General features: G+C 43.5%; 1 protein-coding gene across 4 annotated transcripts in view; it reads left to right on the top strand.

Moving 5' to 3' along the window:
• LOC118450052 (uncharacterized) overlaps positions 1-22,749 on the top strand; it is a 98,141-nt gene that overhangs the window by 42,827 nt on the left and 32,565 nt on the right. Inside the window, exon 1 of one of the 4 annotated variants that reach the window (XM_035885438.2) lies at positions 8,516-8,648. The exons of the other annotated variants lie outside the window; for them this stretch is intronic. Within the exon in view, the coding sequence (XP_035741331.1) occupies positions 8,529-8,648 (120 nt within the window). The 5' untranslated portion in view covers positions 8,516-8,528. Of the gene's footprint in view, positions 1-8,515; positions 8,649-22,749 lie in introns of those variants that run through there. 4 annotated transcript variants of the gene reach the window in all.

Genomic DNA, 22,749 nt, shown 5'->3' with positions numbered 1-22,749 from the left:
TTTTAAATGCTGCTGTGAAAAAGTTCTTCGCATGCCACACAGAACGTTACCTACGTTAATTTCCTTGGTAAACCAAGGTGGAGCGAGCGGAACAGTGTGCTAGATTAACAACGTGACATATTTTTTTCATCTAAAAACAACAGAACTCGTTTGCATTTTTTAACGATTCTTTGCTCTCGGGATATTTACCTTGGACGATTCTGCATTTATTACGAGACTTTTCTTTATCGATTAATTACATTCCGACGTTTTTATTCCCGAAACGCTGGACGAACGACAATAAAAAAAGAAAAAAAAGAAAAAGAAAAAGAAAAAGAAAAAGAAAATATTCGGAAGGGGAAAAGACATGAAAGAAGACAAACGAAGAAGCGCTTTTTTCTCTGTAAGCAATTTGTGTACGGCTGGACCACCTTTCTTCTCTCTCTCTCTCTCTTTCTTTTTCGGTCTTTGTCCAGCTTTTTTCTTCGTCTTTTTTTCTCGGTGTACCACCGTTCCTTGCTTCGACGAGATTCTCCCTCCGGATCTTGGCGTCGCGAAATACCTCGGTGCATTCCTTCGCATCGCGCCACTGCGATTTGGGTCCACTCGTCGTTCGCCCGGCCATCTTTCTTAAAGTCGCTGTTAGAGCCTGACCACGGAATAAAGTCGACTTCCTCGTACGTTTCTCGGCAAATTGACAATTCAAATTTAACCTCGTATTATCGTTGGAAATAATATCGTGGAAAAGGGCGTCTCGTGTTATTTCAAATAGCAATAATTCTTGTCTCGGTTTGCAGATACCGAAATATAGAAATGGTTTCCAAGATCTTTGACGATGCATTTTCAGCTGGTCGCAGATCGAAACGTTTCGTTTCCTTCGTATTTATATCCGTCCTAAATCGTCGAACTTTTTCTTCCGGTAGGCGGTCCCTTCGCTGTAAAATTCTGATTCATCCCTTTTGATTTTTCAACGGGCAGCTTACTAATATTCCTTTTCGTAGATCCGAATGGGTTCAGCTATATATACGATGGAAGGCACGCGCTTAACGTTTGCGGTCTATCAACGAACGAACACGTTTTTCTTTCCTTTTCATCGTTCTTCCGGTCTTCTATTACCGTCTCCCTCTCGTAGAAGTTCTTCAACAAGCCATAGAGCGCCGTTACGACGTTCTTTCAAAATTGCGCAATCGGCGCACGATCCAACTCGGGCTATTCGTTTCGTCGCCACCGACGACTAAGTTCGTCGAACTTGCATCCACGTTGCGTCCCATATTTCCTTATCTCGTCGCGCCTTCGATATTTCACTCCGCTCCGTTCCATTATTTTCTCTATTTTCCTTTACGATCATTAATAACTATTCTATTATTGCTTCTCCTTTGGTTCGCTTCGGTCAAAGACACGCAAAGAGTTTTCCTTAGAATCAATGAGAATTTTTTGAAGAAACGTATTATAAACAAGAGAACTCCTCGTTCAGTCTTCGGCGCCAGTACGCAAACTTACAAACGTCTAGTATTTACGGATTCTCGTAATGTGCTTGTTTAAGATTACATATTTGCGAGCGATAGGTATAAAGAATTTCATAATGACGTTCGATCGTCAATGTTTCTCGATATTCAACAAAGAAAACGACGGATCTCTTACGTCAAGGCAACGTGTATCGCATGCGTATAAGTACCGGTGGTTTACGTCAAAGCATAATTCTCGCGATGATAGAACATTTCATAACACGTCTGATCGCGAACGTTTCTTCGATTCGTACGAGTCTGGTACGAATGGCGCCACTTTTATCGTTCGAATCCTCGGAAAATATCATTTCGAAGGCTCCGGCGCGTCTCTCGCAATTAATAAACTTCATCCTGCCGTTGTTGAACGAGATTAATTAGAGAATTATTCCAAGCGTGCGCGATATAAACTCGAATTCGATTAATTTTCCTATGGAACAAATCGATTAGAATCATGGGCGACCAACGAAAATCTCTCCGAAACAAAGGATAGGAGAAAGAGATAGGAATGGAAGAAGAGGGAGAAAGAGAGAGAGAGAGAGAGAGAGAGAGAGAGAGAGAGAGAGAGAGAGAGAGAGAGAGATAGCGAGAGATCATTGCTCTCGACCACATTACAATTTCATTTCGCTAGAGCATGGCGATTTGCTTCGGTTCACCAAGCCTCTCTCTTTCTCTCTTTCTCTCTCTCTTTCTGTCTCCTATGGTACTCTCCCATTCTTTCTCCTCTTCTTCTGTTTCTTCGCTATTTTACGCCAGTTTCAATTTATGGCACCGTACGAGGAATTTCTCCTAATTACCACTAATTAGAGTTAATACGGTAAATGCCGGCTGCCATGAACTCGACGTCAAAAGGCGATTCTCTAGTCAGCGAGCGCTCCTTTCTACAAAGAACGAGAGAGCGAGAGAAAAAGAGAAAGAGAGAGAGAGAAAAAGAAACGTCTTCTTCGATAGAGAATCTCTTAATATTCTTTACAGATCGTTATCCGATCTTTTGTAAGTTTGTATTTGTACGCCTACGTAAGTTTAATAGAGAAAGGAAGAGAGAGAGAAAGAAATAGAGAGAGAGAGAGAGAGAGGGTGGGAGAGAGAGACATCTTGAAACGCGCAGGACTCGATCGCAAGGACATTCGTATAGACTTTTTAGAAGAAAGAACGCGTTAGCATGGAACATAATGCTTTTACATTCCTAAAGCCTCCGACAACGGACTCGTAGCCGAAGGGCGTGGCCGCGTTCTTCGTACTCGGTTTAATCGTTCTCTGTGTGAGTAACGCGACGAATCGCTATGGACATCGGCCGAAGAAAATTCTCTCAAGAAGAAGAAGAAATAAAGGTGAAGAGCTAAGAGACGATCGCGACCGCGCAAGAATTTCTATTTCATTCGTCGAGAAAGTTCGAAAGAAGAGATATCGATAGTCCGCTTGATATCTCTCTCACGTTATTATCATTGACTCGTTACTTTCTGTTAAATACGTTTCCCAGGCTTTCTTCTTGATAATTCTTTTTTCTTTTTTTTTTTTGTTTTTTTTTTTTACCTTTGCCCTATCGATATCATCGATGATTGGGAGAAAAGAAGGAGGACGATCCAAAGAGGTCGACGTTAAATAATTACAATCGTTCGTGATACACGTTTGAAAGTAAACGATTAGTCGCTGCATATTTTTAATTTAGACCGATAGCTGCTCCTTCTTCTTTTTTTTTCTTTTTTTTTTTTCAGCCATAGAAGATACTCGAAACTTATCGCATTATTTAATGGCAGAAGGGGGAAGGCACGATGTGTCGGTTCGTTCGCGCGATCACGACGCGACAATTTCTTGCCGGTCGAAGCGAGACGATATCTCTTGTCGGATAATGAGCGTGGCAGCTGCTCCTCCCGTCGTCGTTTGATAGACCGACTAATATTTTTAGCGATAAACCATTTGCTAGTTAGAAAACGCGACACAATTCGGTTTGTCACGATGACGAAATCATCGTGCCTTCGATCGTCACATTTTAAATGGTTAGCATCGGTGTCCTGGAAATATCTTACAATTAGTTAACTGACCTAATTGCTTACGATCTAGTCTTTCGATTATTTTACTTGGACGAGTCGTATCTTGGTTAATGTCTTAAGAAAAGATGTGATGGACCTTCCAGAAGGGACCTTCTCTCGTGGGATCTCTTTCAGCTTCCCAAGAACCCTTTTGGTTTCGGAATATGTCCGCCGTCCCCTCTTTCGCTCCTGTGCCTTCCTTCCTTCCTTTTTCTTTTTCTCCTCTCGGATGTAAATCTCTCGAAACGATCTTTCGCCTTCTCGCGGCATGTGAGCGGAAATCTTCAAAAGAATCTTACGCGAATTCTTTCTCACAAAGTCGTTTTAGCCTTCCAGTTAAACTTTGATTTCTTCGAAAGTACGATAATACGTGATTCCTGCGATGTCCGTGTAAAAAAAATATTTACCAAGAATTCTTAAATTAATCAGAGCTCGTTAGCTCTATTTGACTCGCAAGAGGTAAAGACATACAACTATTCGCGTCGTGTACGCTCGTCCGCTCATATAGCCTGTTCCTAAATGATGAGAGACAAACAGAATTTCCCGGTACGTACTTCCATAGAAAGTCAGTTCGCGAACGAGCCGTTTGTATGAGAGGTACACAGAACGAGATTACTGAATAAATCTAGGACAGAGAGAAACCCAAAGCGATTCGGATAATCTAATGAACAAATGGGATTCCATTGGGTTCATCCTATCGCGAGTTTATCCTATTCGACCAAGTTTATTATTTTATTATTAACGATCGTATAGTCGTTTAAAAAGTTTCCATAGTATTGTAAAGAAAGAAAACAAAAAAGAGAGAGAGAGAGAGAGAGAAAAAAAAGAACCATCTTTCGACGAGATTACGACATTTTCCACGAAAATTTCTTTCATGATTCTCGAAACATAAATCTAGCCAAAATGGATTTGAGGAAGGAAGAAGGAGAGAAAGAAAAAAAAGAAAGAGTTGTTAACGTTTCGAAAGTAGTACGGGTAATAAAAGAGACCGAGCTCGTAAGAAATTGGAGAAGGTGCCAAGATTTCGAGAAAATCTTTTTCTTATTTGATCGTTGCGTAGGTGGTTTGTCGTTTCTATGAAACGCAAAAAGAGAACGCACGCACGTATGTACGGACGTTTTCTACGATCGTCGATGCTCACTAATATTTCATAATATTTCATAGAACCGCAACATTTTACGATCGTTCGACCAAGGACGATCCGGTTGTCGTGCTTCGATATCGCGAGTACATTTCGTTTGCGGTCCATTTGAATTTAATGCTTCTCCCATTATCCCCGTTCTCTCTTCCTCTTCTCATCTTCGCAAATCCGTTCGATACGAGGTGTAATGTTGCATACCTATGTAGTAGGATGGTCGATGCGATAGTTGCGGCTAGAATAACGCACTGCAAGGATAACGCTGGAGGTCAGAAGACTACGAGGATCATGTTATACGTGTTACATGAGAATAATATTCACGTTAGTTAGTTTGCTTTTTTGAGATCGAATAACGGTTGTACAATCAAATTTTAAATATTTCATTAAAACGGATTTAAAATTATCTTTGTTATTAAATAATCGATTTCAGAAAATATTTTCTCCAAGATTTAAACTCTTTAACGACGTAACGTGACAAAGGGAATAAAGACAATGGACATAACTAAGTTATTTAACGCAATCCATATTGTAGGTCAAGCTGACTCCGTCACCACATAGTACTTGATGCTAGTTTTTACGATCATCTCGACCGCCTTACAGACCGTACTATTCTTTGCGTATTTTCCCGATCTGAATTGTGCAACATTTTGCATCCTGTTGCATTAGCGATAAAAAGGCCATCGTTACGGATTACTCTAATCCCCGCGACGATAAATTTTTCTCTCAGAGAAAAATCATCAAGAATACTCCTACGCTTTTATTATTCAACAAAGTTGAAATAATAAGGAAAGAGGAAAATGTAGAGATTTTCGAAAACGAAACGTTATTTAACGCGAACCAGGGTCTTCGGATTCGATTGCGTTAACGCGTTTTCGATGCGTTATTTCGATCGAAGTGGTAACATATCGAGGCGGTCCGACAGAGCCGAAATCAATTAACTTAGCTATGCGTGTCTTGTACACTCTCGCCTATGTCTGTGTGTGCGAGTGTGCGCGCGCGCGTGTACGAGCATACAAGTCCCCCATGTAATCGTGGGTTCCCTTCGTATCGTGTAGCTCGTACACACGCGCACAAACGATATGGTAGTCAGTGTGTGCGGTACGTTTCGAACGATGTGCCTAGAGCCGCGTGCGTAGCTGCCGCGTGGGTTGCCATGGGCAACTCATGACTAACACACACTGCACAGAATCTCTCTCTCTCTCTCTCTCTCTCTCTCTCTTTCTCTCTCGCTTGCTTGCTCTCCCTCTCCCCCTTTTTCAACATTTCGCGGCTCTCTCGTGGTTCCCGCAGTAACGTAGCTACGAGTTTCTCGATCGACGCCAAACGAAAAGCAAAGGTAACATTTTATTTCCCTTCGATTCATTTTATCGATTTTCAATCAACGTATATTTGCTGACGGACGGACATTCCCGTCTGGCCGCTTCAATCCTCCTCAATATAACTCGACATTAAGAAAGAGAGGAATCAATGTTAAATGGATTTTACATCCATTGAGGAATCATGGAATGCGATAAGCCAAGATAGGATCGTCTGTTTAAACTTGTCGTGCATCGTATGCGGAATAAATTCCGCGCGTGCTTCGTCGTATTAATTACTTTTAGTTTTATCGATAAAAATTATCCTTTCCGCCACGTCATTTCAGATATAAATATATACGAGGAGGATTACATAATCTCAATGGATTTCGTGTACGCTTCTCGAGTAATTAATTTTTAACGATTCCGCTCGCGATTTCGTAAAGGTGTTACAGTCATCGGGGAGTTTATTCAGGTGCGTTCGCGTCGTGCTCTCCCTCCCTCCCTCTTTCCCCCCTCTCTCTCTATTTTTTTTTTCTGACATTTCATATCAATCTTTCGCCGGCCCTGCACTCTTTCCGAGTTATCTTTGGTTCTCTTTGTCGCACGCGTTGGGACCATCGTATTCTCTGTCTGTTCGCAAGGGATAGTAGGGACTCAGGGATGTAGCTACGTTAACTCCATTGCCGAGCAACGGTGCATGACCGAGGACACACTGTGTTTGTTCAGAGCATACAGGAGACTCGCTGAACTCGCAATATTTTCTCTCGAGGCTTATCGCGTTCTCGTCCTTTTGTTCGTCCGTTATCCTATCGCCGAAAGGGATATTCCTCCGTGTTGTTTTCTCCACGAAGGCAAGCGCTCGGAATGAGCAGAAGACATCGTTGCTTCTAGGGATCGTACGTATATTCATGGAATATAGTTAGATCCTGGTTAAACAAATAGAGAGAATGATAATTTCGCAACCAGCTAGGCACGTTCCGCCGAGTCAAGCCAATCTCTTTTATACGACACGGAAGAAAGTAATCGAAGGATAGAGAGAAACAAAGGAACCTTTCTCGTGAGATAAAGTAAGGATACGCATTTTGTCTTCCTGGAAAAGGAAAAGAAAACTTTCAGAGTATATCTGTGAGATCCTTCGAGGCGCTGACCCCTTAGTCTGGACTGAAAAGGGATCGTCCCTGAACCCGCAGCGAGTTGGACTCCAGAGAAGAGTGGGGGGTGGATTGTCGAGGTTCGTGGAGGGGACCGAGTTAGCTGGTGGGGGCAAGAGAAGGAGAGAAAATGGATGCTGCTCGGAGTGACGAAGAGCGTCAAAGTTGGAACGTGGAGTGGGAATAAAAAGAAGGACAGAGAAAGAGAAAGAGAGAAAGAGAGAGAGAGAGATAGAGAGAGAGAGAGAGAGAGAGAAACAGAGAAAAGGAACCCTCGGCCACCCTCGTTAGAGTGCACCTCCTCTCTCTCTTCTCCACCTCTCCTCTTCGCCCACTCCTGCCTTCTCCCGTCTCTTCTCTCGGCTCACGTTCGTCCAGCGGGAAGCTCGCAGGACAGGCAGACGCTTTCCGGCCGGCTTTGTGGAGAAGCCGAGAGAGTGAGAGAGAAAACACGAACGCGCGCGCGCGCCTTCGTAGGAGAGTAAGAGAGAGAGAGAGAGAGAGAGAGAGAGAGAGAGAGAAAGAGAGAGAAAGAGAAAGCAAGAGAGGAGAGGAGAACGCAAGCCGGCTCGCCGCCTCCATACCACCTCCAGCATTCCCGGCGTGCACACACAGTTGCAGCTGCACCGCCGTCGTGGCTCGCTCGCTCGCTAGCTCGTTCGCTCGTGCGCACACGCGCCGTCTGCGCGCGCGTATTTCTCTCCTTTTTTTCTGTCTCGTTCTCTCTCTCTCTCTCTCTCTCTCTTTCTTTCTCTCTCTCTCTCTCTCTCTCTCTCTCTCTCTCTCTATTTATCTATCTATCTATCTTTCTCTTTTTCTTTCCACCTCTCTCGATAGAATTTCGCGTATTTACTACGTGTGCGTGGTCAAACGACGCTGACTTTTACGAGCTGCGTGCTCGTAAGGAAATCCTTCTGAAACGGATCATCGATGTGCTCGTGTTAATCTCAACGTATCCATGTGATGATATATATTCGTTTTTCTTTTTTTGTTTTTTTTTTGAAAAAATATTTCAAGTGATCGACGATAATTTTTCGTCTTTTCGTCGATATTTTCTGTGTGGTTAGTAGAGAGAGATCTCGTTTTATCGAGGATCACGATCGCCGGGAAGGATAATTCGGTCGGTCGAATCGTGAAGGTTTGACATTTCGCAAATGTCAGACACGAGAGGCAACGTCGTATTCGACTTGTAATAGTCGAGTGTCGAACGCGAAACCGCTAACAATAACAGAGAACGATAACGGAGAGAGAGAAAACCAAACGGTGTATGTCCCAGGTGTTACCTCCTCGAGTTGTGTGAGACATGTGATCGTGAACGAAAGAGTTTTCTATTTTTTGGTTCCTCGAAGAGAGGAACTACTAAGACCTCTCTTTCTTACGTCTATTACGATCAAGGAAAAAATATTTCAACGCTTAGAAAATTCGACAACATGGATTGGATGAGGAGACAGGATATCAAGGAGGAGTCAACGGAAACTCCTGCCGTCCTGACGCCGGAAGATGCCGACGAATGTTACTTCGAGGAAGATACGTCGATAGACGAGGGCATGGTACGTTCTTTGACTATTAATCGATCAATCATTTTTATCGGATATTCGTGATACATTTTAACTGAAAGATAACTCCGATTAACGAGCACTCTATCGTTTTTTTTCTTTTTTTTTTTTTTTTTTTTTTTTTTTATCCTTCGACAAAGGAAACAAAATCCTCTTTGGATAGAATACGAGTAATCGTATACAATTATGTCGATTCAAATGAAACGTTTCGTCGAAACGTCCTGCTTTGACGGGATTCATCGAGGATTCGACGATAATTCTGCCCTTTCTCTTTGATCGTTTTCCTCTTATCAAAAGGGCTTTTGTTCGTAGAAGGCGCGACAAGACAAGCTTATTTCCTCGCGAGTATCTCGAAAGAGTCGTTCTTATCGCGAACTCGTTTCCTTCGTGCCGGGAGCCATGTGGTTCGCGAATACGACTTTGTTAATCTTCGATTCTTCGCTCGGGGATTATCCTTCGCAAGACTTCAAAAGCGTGTCTGCTTGAATACTTCCCCTCTTCCTCTCCCTCTCTCTCTCTCTCTCTCTCTCTCGCTCTCTATCTATACCTATCTCTCTCGCTCGATTCTATTACAGCATCTCTCGCCGTCGTCTCCCGCGATCGCCCCAAGCTACGGCGTCCAATGGCGCACGTAGGTAGGTATATACCACGATGCGGAATTAAAGGCCGCGTAATAATTCATAACTCCATAATTGTTTATCCCGCGTAATAATTTACCTCCCTCGGCAACTCGGCTTTAATGGGGAAACGCGCGTCGAGACGAGATCGATGCTGGTGGAATTTTCGAGAAGCGATAAGCAGTAATCCGGTTGCAAAACCGAGAGCTTCTAATTTTCCAACGCGAACGTAATCCAAAATGGTTCGATGATTAAAAAGAAAAAAGATAGAAAAAAGAAAGAAAGAGAAAAATGGCGAGTAACTTTTGAAAGCTTCCGCGTGATCTCTCCCTCAGCGTCTGGCGATAATTGGCAGGAGGATGATTCGAGCAGAATCGACCGTTGGAGAAATTTCAATTCGCACGTGTCTCGTCGGCACCCTTTCTTTTTTTACTCGTCAGCGTGGCAGAGCTCCCCCCTTTCCCGTGGCCATCACTGGGCACTCCTTCGAGACGCTCTTTCGAGTGCGATGCTAAGTGGGCAAAGAGGAAAATGGAGATCGAGCGTAAAGTTACCTCGAATCTATGATTACGGTCATTGTCGTTCACATTGTTGCTTTCTAAGTGGTCGCTTTAGTTACCTACCTACTACTATTGCTGCTGTTAAGTTCGAAAGAAAGAGGGCGCATATGCGATCATTGTGTCCCAGCATACGCACGTGAACTTTTATCGTGAATACTTAATTTGCAGGACCGAGGGATCGATTATGTCCAACAAAGGAAAAATTAGTCCGTAGCTTCGGATTACGAGAGCAAAAGGAAAGAAACGTCGTTGTCGTTGTTGTCATCGAATTTAATTTCTTTCGTATCCAATCCGCTTGTTCGCTTGGCATCAGCTTGCCACAATTTTTCTAATGCTTCCTCGTAGATAGCTTTGTTAGTTTTGTTACCTTTTTACCGCAACTTTTCTTTCTCCCCGGTCTGGGAAGCCGTAACTTAGAGAATAATATTGTTACCAGCTGCGTCGCGCCGCTCTCTCAAGCCTTTCCGGTTCGTGTATTTATGATCACTGTGTCAGCTGATACCGGGCTCTCGGTTTGCTATCGCGTTACGAAGCGTTGTTCCAGAGCCAAAGCGATCGTCGACTTAGGAACACAATACTCTCTGTGCTCTGAGTGCATTGGCTTGCCGATGATAAAAAGAAGGAAAAGAAAAGAAAAGATTAGAAAGAAAGAAAGAAAGAAAGGAAAGCGTAGTCATTTAGTAGTACGCGATACTAATTATCTTTGTGTTTGTAGTAGCCGAACAGAGTGCCTTTCCGTTGGACTTTTATCATACTCGAGGACGTACTTTTTTCTGGTCCTTTCGATAAGAGGAAGCGATAAGTTACACGAATCTACACGGAAACCTTGGTAACGCTCGCGCGGAGCAGGTCTCTCGATGATTCAGCGCCAGCTGTGGCCTTCGTACGCTCGCTCCTTCTTTTGAGTGTCACGTAAAGTCTTACCCCGAAATTTGTTAGTCAAAATTAAAGTGCCTCTCTTGAGACTTACGCATACTGCCCGTGGCTTTGCTCTTTTGACGATATCTTTTTATGAAATCTTGACAGGATTTTTTACTGTCGTAGTTATCCACGTTGAAATGATGACATAGCTAGGTATGACTTTATTTTCGAAATTCCTAAAATTCTTTTTCAGTAAGAACACGAGAACGTAAAAAAAAAATCACGGACGACTCAATCCGAAAACATGGTAGACACGATTCGATAGGCAAGCTTCGGCGCCTGTACGTCGGAAGAAATATAATTTCAGCGTAGGGTCGTTTCGAGCGATGTTGGGGATTCGTCTGTAGCCCTGAAAACGGGGGATGACGGCGACCAGTCACTTCCCTCGCCCCTGAAAAGCCAGGGGATGAAGTATGACTCACCGTTTGCCGCCGCCCCCGTGCTTTCTGTCTCGTGCGCTGCGAGTTTCACCCTCCGGGACCCTTCATCGAAATCTCCCGCACTCCTCTCTCTCTCTCTCTCTCTCTCTCTCTCTCTCTCTCTCTCTCTCTCTCTCTCTCTCTCTCTCTCTCTCTCCTTTTCTTTTGCACTCTTTCTCTTTCATTCTGACTCGCTCTCCCTTCGTTGCTTTGGATCAAAAGAGAATGAGAACGACATTAACATAATCCGCGCCGACAGAATATCGAGAAAAAAGACACGAAGCATGGGGTGGTGGCGGTGGTTCAGGTGCCGTTTCAACGAATTATCGTTACCGACATTATGCTCACAAAAGTCGAAACATTCGATAGGGTCATTTTTATTCTCTTTCATAGACGCTCGCTCGACCGTGAATATCTACTTTCTTTTTTTCCAAACTTCTCGTGCGATCGGATTAATTTCTAACGAGTCACGTAAAAAATATACGATAGATTTCAATTAACATTTTATAGGATTTGTATATGATAGATTTAAAATCGCAACGTTCCTATCGCAAATTCGTTAAGTTGGATAAAAAGGATCGTAAAGCGGAGTACCGGAAGTTTCGAATATGCGGTGTCTCTAATTAAGAACGTCGTTAGTGAAGCTAAAACGACGGCTCGTTTGTGTTATAAAACGGCGAAAGATGAAAGGGATAGACGTAAAAATGGCAGAAAGTGTTGGAAGCTTTGGTCGAGTGACGTTGAGATAATATCTCGCGAATGAAATTATACCACGAGTAAAAATTTCCTACTGAAAATAATATTTTTTAAACCGCGCATCGTTGATTTTAATCCACTAATCTACGAGTATCCACGTAAGTATCATTAGAGGTTTTAATACCGGTTTCTCAGATCATTTATCATTTCACGACTAACAGCTTGGATAGATGTCGCCGAGGAAGCGAACCAAAAAAAAAAAGGTTGACCTAAAACGCACGTGGTCCAGTCGTCATTGCGTTTGCCCAAGAAATTAATCCGTTAGAAGTCGCGTCATATTCTTTCTCCATTAGTTCTCTATCTTCTCTGTCGTCTTTTCTTTCAACGAGGACGAAAAATTCGATGGGTCTGCCATTGCGTTTCGATGTCTGTACGAGATTACGAGACGACTCATTCATTCTCTCTCTCTCTCTCTCTCTTACTCTCTCGAAGAAGGCGGGGAGAAGCCGGATTTATGTCTTCCGCAGGCGTATGAGAGACGGAATGCACTCGCAGATAATCGTTATTACGCTAGGGGTTGCTGACCGATTCGATCTTTCAATCTTCCCTTTTTCTCTTTGAGTCTGTTTGCCTCTCCGTTTGGTTCGCGCGAGAACAACGTATGCTGGCTTTTATCGCCGTTCGTACCTGATCGATCGAACCTGCGAAATTATTGACTGCTCCGGAGGGCAGCACGGAAGGGAATCGTTGCTTTTGAAGGGAATCGTATCTACGAGATCGAGCAGTAGCCTTCGGTGAATTGGTACGAGCTTTCACGAGCTCGTAATGGTCTTTGGAGTTTCTCGCCTTTTCATTTTTCTTCTTTCTTTTTTTCGCAAGATTTTCATTTCCTTTATTGATCGCGTTTACTTTGCGAGAATACTCATTGGAGCTAACGATTAGTCATAGCCGTTCATTATCTATCCTTTCTTTTTGCTTCTTTCATTTTCAGTCGTGATCGCGAATGAGATCCGTTTGACGGACAGCAAGAGAAATCGATATTATGGAGGAGCAGCAAATTAGCTGTTTTTTTTAATGAATCGTAGGCAGAATTTTTGCGATGGAAAACGATTGGACGAGGCTGCTGAACGATGGTGCAAAAACCTCGAGAGCTCAGCGTGGGCGAACGGTTATTATTGCCTGGCGCCAGACTGGAGGGATCCCCATGCTAAGAACGCGTTCCGGCCGCGTTGTTTTCGTGCGAATAAAAGACTCGACGAAATAAAAGAATTCATCACGGATTGCATTAAATCGCAGGAGGTCGATGTATCGTACGTCACTTTCGAGCTCACAATCATTTTTATCTTATCGGAGAGACACGAGAGATTGCGATAAGGGTTTTGGCAGATTCTATTCGCCGAGATTTCCGTATAATTATTTTATATCCATTCGAGATCAATTTCGCGCGTTATAAAAATTATTTCGTTCGTTCATCTTACTTGTGGGTTGACAGCAGCGGATGATCGATCAATTATCGATACGTAATGAAGAAGACGCTCAACGAGCACGCGGTACTTTTCGTCGCACGAGAAATTCCTACGCGAGAGAGCCTTTACCTGACTGGATTAGGTACCATGGGCCCCGTGGAATGCCATTTATCACAGTAGTCGAGGACCCTTCGAGACTACGAAAACTCCGACCGGCGCGGAGTCCGCTAGGACCACACCGTAGTCGTCACAAAGAGAACCCGAAAGATTTTTTGGCCAATTAAATGCCGCGTTATCGGACGCGCGATCGTTAACTAGACTCTTTCTCTTTTTAATAGGGTTCTTCAAAACGAAAAGGAACATAGCCCGTTGTTAAAAGTTTCTTCTTTTCTCTCTACCAGATGTAATCTAGACTCTGTCTGTTCGCAGAGCGTTCTTAGAGTTAATAGTCTATGGTATTTATTAGCTAAATATCGTTAAACTTTGCCGATATCTTCCTACGAAGATCGACTTTATCCAACGTTACCTTTCTACTCGTAAAACTATCGAGCCGAGAGATAAGATCGTCGATCGGAGGATAACGATCGCAAGGGTAATAATTATCTTATTTTATTCGCCTTGGGATAGGGAGGTAGCTACGAAAAGGAAGGAAGGAAGGAAGAAAAGAAGGAAGGAAGAGCGCTTCGTCCGTGCTGCGAATTCTCCTCGTTCGTGGTTCTCCGAGGCGCAACGATCGGCAGAGAGAACGAACGTAGATAAGCGACGAAAGTCGATTCGTCGATAATGGCCGAGCGCTCGTAAAGAGGAACGTCAGAATTCAAACTGAATTTCCTTGTTTCTCGAAAGGGAGTGTTTCTCTTAGCGTTATTACGATCTCGCATCCAATGAGACCGCCATTTTGCGCTATGCTCGCACCAACTTCGATGACAATCGTTGCCCGGGGCAACGACGGATAACCTCGCGTCTGGATATCAACTTTCTTATTATATACTTCGTGGCAGCTGCGGGGAACGTACAAAGCGAAATATACCGAGTAGATTATCATCCTAATTCCCAGGTGAACTCGCCAAGATCATTAGATAGCCGTCGTTCCTAGTCACGTGCTTGATCGACGCGTGCTTTCTTTCCTTCAATATTTTCATCCTCGAATCGCAAACGTCGAGAGGCTACGCGATGACTCAGTAAAACCTCATCGAATCCATGGGTTTCCATGAATTCCAGGCGGTCTTCTGCCACGGAATCACCTCGGGATCGCCGCGGGACCTCACCGCAAGGATCGAAGAATAAACCGGTCGTGCGTGAGACGTCTAGCGAGTCAATCCTCTTCCATCGTTGTTCTCCTGCTAGAGTTTACGAGAAGGAAAAGGGCGGAGTCGACCTTCGTCGTTGCCTCGTGCGCAACCCTAATGGGTTAGTCGATGGACTCTTCCGCGCTCGCTTCTCTTCTCAATTCTCGACGTCGTCGAAAAATGAAACATTTTTAATACGATTTTTTTACGAAATAATTGTCGTTCAAAGTCTTTATTTAAAGTAGCTATCTCTTCTGTTCCGTTAGCATTAAGCGTCTCTCTTTTGTTCGTCGACTTTACCGTGATCCTTCTTCCTTTCACCGGTAGGCATCCTTTCTCCGTAAAAGGAATCACGTGGAGACAAGAGAGCGCAAAGTGAGAGTCGAAGGACTCGTAACACGACCATGGGGATTGCTCCTTCTTATTACTCTTCTCGCTGCGTCAAAGGATAGGCTTTTACGTCAATGTGCGTACACGAACGTTGCGTGTGCGTCGCGAGCGAGCGAGCGAGCGAGCGAGAGAAACGATGAAAGGAGATGGAGGTAAAATGAAAGAGAAGATAGAAAAGAGAAAAAAGAGGGAAAGAGGGAGATGCCGAAGAGACAATGCGAGGATTACAGGCTCCTCGTGCCTAGGACCCATCGTTGTCTCTCTGCTCTTCTCTACTCTTCTTTCTCTTAGGCGTTCGCGTTCCTCGGCATAGCCGAGTGTGCTCCCGGTCGTACTTGACAAAAGGGTGCTTTTTCACACGGAAATGCCACGACGACACTCGAGCCGGATTAATCGAGCGGAACGCGGTACAGAGCACTCGACAAATGCGGCCTCGATCCACGATCATACCTCATTGTGCGTCGTCGCTCGTGACGGCTACGATCGTTGCATTCTTTCCTTGGCTTCGACCGATCGGAAGATCGAAAGAAAAAAAAGAAAAAAGAAAAAAAAAAGAAGAAGAGATCGATATCGATAGATGCGACCTCGAGCTCGCATATATTTACAATTTATATCACAACCTTTGTGCAATAATTATAGATAGGATAGATCAATATCGTGTCATCGAATATAAAATTTCAACGAACGCAAACACGGCTACGTTATTAGCAGATTAAGTACCGCTAATGAAGAAATAAAAGAGAAAAGAGAGAGCGTTCCCTTGAGCGAAAACGAAACTCATCGTCGTCGTCGTCGTCGTCGTCGTCGTCGTCGTGTTGTCGAGGAGAGAGAGAGAAAGAGAGAGAGAAGAAGAATCTGGTGGGAAGGAGAAGCGACGAGTGGGAGAGGGAAAGACAAAGGGCAAAGAGTAGCTCGCGGAGGCGCGCTCTCAAGAGAAGGACGGAGGGAGAAAGGTTGGCAAGGTCACGGTCGAGCGATCTTTTTGACTACTCTACTCTTTGTCTTTTCCATCCATCTCTTTTTCTCTCTTCCTCTTTCTTTCTCTTTATATCTCTGTGTCTTTGAATTTGCGGCGCGTGGCGACCGAGCGAGCGAGCGAGCGAACGAGCGAGCTTTTCATTCGTAGACTAGAGAAGCTTTCACACGACAGCTTGCACTTAGCGCGATGCATTTCCCTCGTACTCTAGCCGCTTCCCACGGCCTTAAAACTTCTTCGACCGTCGAGTTAATGCCTTTCTTCTTCTCTCTCTCTCTTTTTCTCACTCTCTCTCTTTCTCCCTCTCTCTCTGTCTTTATTCTTTTTCGATATCAAAATCTTTATTGTCAAGTTAATTCCATCGGATACGTCATGCTGTCGAATAAAGAGAGTTTCGCGAGCCTAAGCAAAATGGAATAACAGAGATAATAACCTTTTGGAGTCGAAGGGCAAAGGAAGAGATAAAGGGATAGAGGAAGAGAGAGAGAGAAAGAGACAGATAGGAAGGGTAAATAAAAGGAAAGAAGTGAATCGGATAAAATCGGTATAACAATGAATGCTGTTTTTAGCACGTAGAGTTAAGCCGCCGTGACTAATCCGATCGAGAAAATCGACCAACGGACAGCGCGAATCCCTTTATTTCCCGTAAAGAGAGTTTCGCTGTACTTTCTAATGGAAATCGTATCGCGCTGTCAATTTTATACGTTCGCATTGCATAATAAGCCGAGCTTAGTATCGCTGAAAATCCATTCGATCTCGATTACTTCCCATCAACATGTAAGAAACTCACGTTTCGTAATCGACGTTAAATTATATTTCTCCATGTTTCTGTTTCATAGGACATCGTTCTTTCAGAGCGATCGTTTTACGAGTTCCACGAGGCGTGCGAGTTTACCTTATCCGCGAATATTTTTATAGTTTCCGTTCCGACCTCGTTCCATATGTGGAAGTTTCTCTCTTTCTTTCTCTCTCTCTCTCTCTCTCTCTCTCTCTCTCTTTCTCTCTCTCTCTGTCTCTCTCTCTCTCTCTGTTTCTCTTCCCTCCTCTTTTTCTAGCACTTAACACGTTATCGCCGAAGAAAAGTCAACGATCCCAAGGGTCTACTTATTTTTATCGCGACTTGGCGTTGACATGCGCACGACTGACTTTTTCTTTTACATATTTTCAAACGACGAACAACGCTGAAGAAGTAAAATATTTTACAAGCTCGTCTACAAATTTAAAGGCCCGGAGAGTTTTGCGGCTAGATCGAAGAAAAAGAGAGTCGAACGAAACAGAGTCCGCAGATGTCGCGCAGCTGCCAGAGCAAATTATTACCAACGCGTCCCGCGTGCTCTAGCTGGATTTTGCTTTAAGAAGAACAACGATCCGTAGGGCACGATTCTCAAAACGAAAGCTTCACAGCTGCCTCGGGACTTTAGAATTCGTAGGACAATGGAGGGAAAAAGTTGTCCAACCGTATGTCTATCGCCAGTCAGTGAGGGAAAGGTCAAGTTTACGTATTTTAACCTTCACGAAAAAGATCTTTTTTCAATTTTCTTTTCTTTTGTCTTAGACTTTTCTCTCTCTCTATCTCTTGTTTTTTTTATTTTTCTTTTTTTCTTTTTTACTTCCCATTTCTCGAACAGTTTCATAAAAATTCGAGATCTATGAAAGGAAGGAGCGTGCCTGTTATGCTTATTGGAACGTCAAGTTCTCTAGGAATTTTAATGCGTTAAGTTGATCTTTCGTGCTACGAATCGACGACTCATCGTTTATTTTACACTTCACACGGTCCATTGTATGCGTCTTCGATGTTTTAAGAAGTTAGATTCGTCTCTATCCTAGGGACGTCCAAGGATATCCGAGCGGCTATTGTTCATTGAATGGAGCATCGTAAAATCTAACATTTTATGTCCGGATTAGAGACGTTCCGGAGACTCGTAATCGAGAGACCGTCCGAGGGCGGAACGAAAATCACATCTCGACCGACACTCCTGTAAGAAATATTCTAACGAGATGGTGTTCGATTACGTTCCTTTTATTGGGAGTCGTTAGTTCCTTATATTCCTTGAAAATATCGAAGTTATAATGTAAACCATTAAAATATTTCATAAATATTCGTAAGAAACTTTTTTTTTCTTTTTTTTTTTTTTTTGAAGAAGAAATTTCCTCTTCCATTTCTTGGAAAATCGTTAAATGGAAGGAGCGAGGGAAAGGCGAACGTTAAGAGATAGGAAAGGGTAGCTTATTAACGGTAGAGTCTGGTAGACGCTTTTAATGGCCCTGTCGCGTTCGTCGGTAAAGTTAGAGGTATGCTTCCGAAAATTTGGTAAATCGTATGCGAGCCAACGTTGGCGCGTGTCGACGCATAAATTCCTGAGGCACGCGATCCCTTTATGCCCTTGCAGAACTTACCTTCCCGTGGTGAGTAAACTACCCCCTTCCCATCTCTCTTGTACGACTTGTCAGGGCTACGACCTGCTTTCTCATCGAGCGTTTTCGCACGCGCGCACGCTTACGAAGCGAAATGTCGTCGGCATAAATTAGCGTCCGCTTTGGCGTGGGTAGATAACCGGAATTATTTTACTGACTATGCTCGGCTGCATCGAGTTTAATCGTCGCTCGGTAGACATTTTTTACCACGAGAAAAAAAGTTCCGATCGATCTAAAATTCTCTATCCTTCTTCTGTCCATTTTACTCTTCCGAATGGTTTTATCGTTTGTTCGAGCCAGTCAAACCAATTTCCATCCCGAAACATGATTCCCCCCTTTCGCGGTATTATAAAACGAACGAAGGAATCGACTTTCATTCGCGAGGAGAATTCGAAAGGGCTTCCCAAAGTTCTCCACCCCAAAGCGTGCTTTTCGATGTTACCGTCACTATTTAAAAGCGTCCCCTCGAAGATTCGCATCGAGACAGACGTACCTTTCGTGAAAAATAAATAATGCTTTTATTGCCAGCAGTCCTGGACGGAAGAAAGAACAAAAAAGAAAAAAAAAAAAAAAGAAAAAAAAAGAAAAAAAAGAGAAACTACCCTGGCCGTTCAGGTTTCGTTCGGTCGGAGAAGAAATGGAAAAGTAACGACGAAAGGATAATAGTTTGACAAACTCATCAGGCGTAATGTCATCTTTCACGTACGATGTAACGATTTAACGAGCGACTCGGTCGTACCACGTCCGGTAATGCGAATTTGAAAGGTCCAAGAGATGCGAGTATTACGTTATAATGTAGGCGCCTGCGGTGTACTTAATAATAAACATTTGTCGTTGGTAGTTCGATCACGTTGAATCGCGCCGAGCGCACAAGTCTTTCGTTGAATATTCATTGAATATTGTTCGCGCGAACGACGGTCCGTGAGTCGTTCAAAATTTATATCTCTTCGCTTAGTTACATATATCTATACTATGCGCATCTATCTATACACGATGATAAGCTTTATTGCATTTTAAATTTATTGTCTTTTAGAAAATGTTCATATATTCCTGCTTGATAGGAACATCTTCAAAAACGCGTGCGCGAGTAACAGCGAGTAACTTCCCTTCCCTTCGAGCTCTTGTTTTTTCCCTTTAACTTTTTTTCTTTTCTCTCCCATTTACAAGAGCGTGAAAAAGGGCCGGCCGTTTGTAAGCGGAACGGCAGAGTTTTGATGCCGCTTCAAGGTCTCTCTTAGGAACCTTTAAAGCGCATACCCCTTTACAGCCTACGTGGGTGGTTCCTTCGCGCTAGGACGTTACATCCCTTTCTTCCTCTTTTTCCTCGCCAAAGTTCTTCGGAAACGTCGAAGGGTGAAGACCCTTCTGGTGGCAACGATAAAAACGTCGACCTTCCACTTGTTTAGTCACTCCAAGAAGATCGATGCTCTACGTACTAAGCGTCGTTTCATAATTTATTTTAATCGTAACGCGTTATTATTCAAAACCCAGGAACGACGCTTTTAGTTGGACTCGCAATATTTTCGCGGAAGAAAATGTTTCGACCGTCGATATACCTCGAAGCGCAGGTGAATTTGAGGGAGGAGGGTATTCCTTTGTTCGCACAGTCGGTGTTGTCCTCCGACAGGACGGGGCTACCACCAGGAAGAAAGGAAAGACTCCGCAACGTTGAAACCGTGAACAACGAGATGGGCAGAAGAAGCTGGAAGAGGCCACCCGCACCTTTCTTAACGACGCTTTGTTACTACGGCCCACCTCTCTCTACTCTCTTTCGGGCACCTTCTTCGATGACTCACTCCATGCTCCTTCCCCGTCTCCTTTATCCCGTCTTTTATTTTTCCAGCATTCAAGGACCGCGCGTGCGAGCTACGCCTCCGAGAAGGATACTCGTGTAGCGGGACGATGCGACGTTTCGAGAAACGTTATGACTTTCTCTCTCTCTCTCTCTCTCTCTCCCCCTCCCCCTTTCTCCCGCCGACGTAATTTATTCTTGCCGCAGACGCGATGCCGACGCTGGTCTCGACTCGAAAGTCGTATTATCATAAGACGATGGGTTTTGGAACGTTCACAAAACTTGACTTTAGGTAGAATTTTATTCAACCGAAGATTTTCCTAACGGGAGTGGCTATTCATTTTCACGATTATTCTTACTTCGAGTATCGCGAGTAATCGATATGAACCGGTCTGGACCGATATCGCGTCTGTCAGCAGCCCGTTATAGTATAAATATTTGACTACGATCCGGAAGTGGGCTCTATTATAATCGTCGGAAGTTTTCTTTCCGGTCTGGACGTTTCTGCGAAGCGAACCGTTGACTGTTCGGCCTGAGAAGAAAAAAAAAATCCTCAAAGTCTGACCAAGCTCAAATTTATTTGAACTTTTCGCAAACCCGATGAAAGCGATCAAAGTGCAAGGAGAACGTCGCAAAGAAACAAACAACGTTCGTTTGAACGTTCACTCACTTCTTGGTAAAATGGATAAAAAAAAAAAAGGAACTTTATTTAAAAAAAAAAAATCGTCCGATAAAAATTGATATGTAGATGGTTTCGATAAATTTCTATCGGAGATAAAAGCTAGACGATAAAGAAAGAATCATGGTATGTACGTGACTGCGTCCGGTACGTAGAACCGTGCAAGAGGAAGAGATTAGAATAAAAGAAACTCGAGAAGAATATCTCGAGAGGACGAAGAAGAGATGCTTCGCGAGCACGCGAAGCTTCGCTACGGCGTTCAAGATCTCGAGAAAATTTACGCGACGAGAAAGAGAAAGACGGAAAGAGAGAAACACAAGAGAGAAAGAGAGAGAGAGGCAGCATCGCGAACGTTCTCTGCCGAGTGCAAGGGTACTAGGGGACGACGGGTCTTGGCACGGAAGGAGAGTCCGAGTAAACGTCTCTTCTAGTACGATTCAAAGAGGATTCGAAACGCGCCAAGCGGATTCCGCAGACGATTTCAAGTACCAACACGTACGCTCATCTAATACGGATCGTGCCGTGAAAGTACGATTGCTCGGACCTCTTTGGACCATTCCATGATAATCTTTCGAGTCGAATTCTCTTTGAATTCGTCGAACATAGCGGACGAATATTATCGCTTATCATTTATGCAAATTCAATTCGTGTTTTACGAATATCTCTCGAAAAAACGATTGTTCGATTGACGAAAAGACGGCGGGGTGACAGGGACGCCAAAGAATATGTTGGCACGATCGTTCGGATTCGTAAATGTCTGCTAGATGTTCGGAACGTCTGGGCGTTCAATGGTGAATTCTACGTTTGAATCATCCTTGGACGAAAATACTGCGAGTTCGGCGATACCGCGATGCTCGTCGCAGAATGCAAACGGTGGTACACGCCGCACTCTCTTTCTCTCTCTCTCTCTCTTTCTTTCTCTCTCTCAAGAGAGTGCTTGTACCACCCGGTATATAAATAGACGGTGGAGTTACTCGCGTTCGGCTAATATTGGAAGCGTCTCTCTTTCCCTCTCTCTCGCTCTTTCCATCTCTCTTTCTATTTCTTCGCTGACTCGTGCTCGACTTTCTCGTTCTTTCTTTCTTTCTTTCTTTCTTGCTTTCTTTCTTTCTTTCTTTCTGTCCTTAAAGAAAACGCGTCTTTCGCCATGAAGACTAACGCACGAGACGAATTTTCTTTGACGGTCATGGTCGGCGTATTCTTCGGACGATATTTTTTCGCCGAGAATAATCTGCGAGCAGTCCTATCTTCTTCTCTCTACAATGTCGCAATATTTACGATGTCACTTTTCTCTATTCTCCTGGTACCATTTCTTTTTTAACATTACGGTACGTAATTTTACAATGGGATTTATGTTAATTAAACGACACTTAGTTTAATTATTTTCTAGGAGAAACGAGATCTTTCCTTTTCGACATGGCCGCTCGAATATCTCATGGTAGAGAGATAAACCGGACGGAAGAAAATAACGCAGATTGCGTGGCAAGCGTAAAAATAGAAAACTTTTTTTTTGCTTTTGTCAGCGGTATTTTTCACAAAAGCAGGAAACGGAAGTTGACGACGACATTTTTAATTAACAATTAATTTGCTTTATAAAGAATAACCATTTAACAAAATTCCCTGAAAATAATTTAATCATATAATTTTCAATTGTTATAACGAAGATGTTCTGCGAGCATCAACGATACAATTTAATTCGCAAATGAACAAACAAACAAAGAAAAATTGTCGATTGCTTTTGGCATCGTTTGCTATTCACAACCAAGTTCAATTTCTTTCTTGGCTTTGTTCTTAAGGGAACAAATTCGGAATTCACTCTATATTCTTGGCGAAAGTCGAAGTTGAATTTTTTTGCGATACAGGTGCGACGGCACG

Source organism: Vespa mandarinia, chromosome 23 (genome assembly GCF_050613455.1).
Source record: "Vespa mandarinia isolate Hongniang chromosome 23, ASM5061345v1, whole genome shotgun sequence".
Lineage (NCBI taxonomy): Eukaryota > Metazoa > Arthropoda > Insecta > Hymenoptera > Vespidae > Vespa > Vespa mandarinia.
This window is presented reverse-complemented; position numbering and strand designations above follow the sequence as displayed.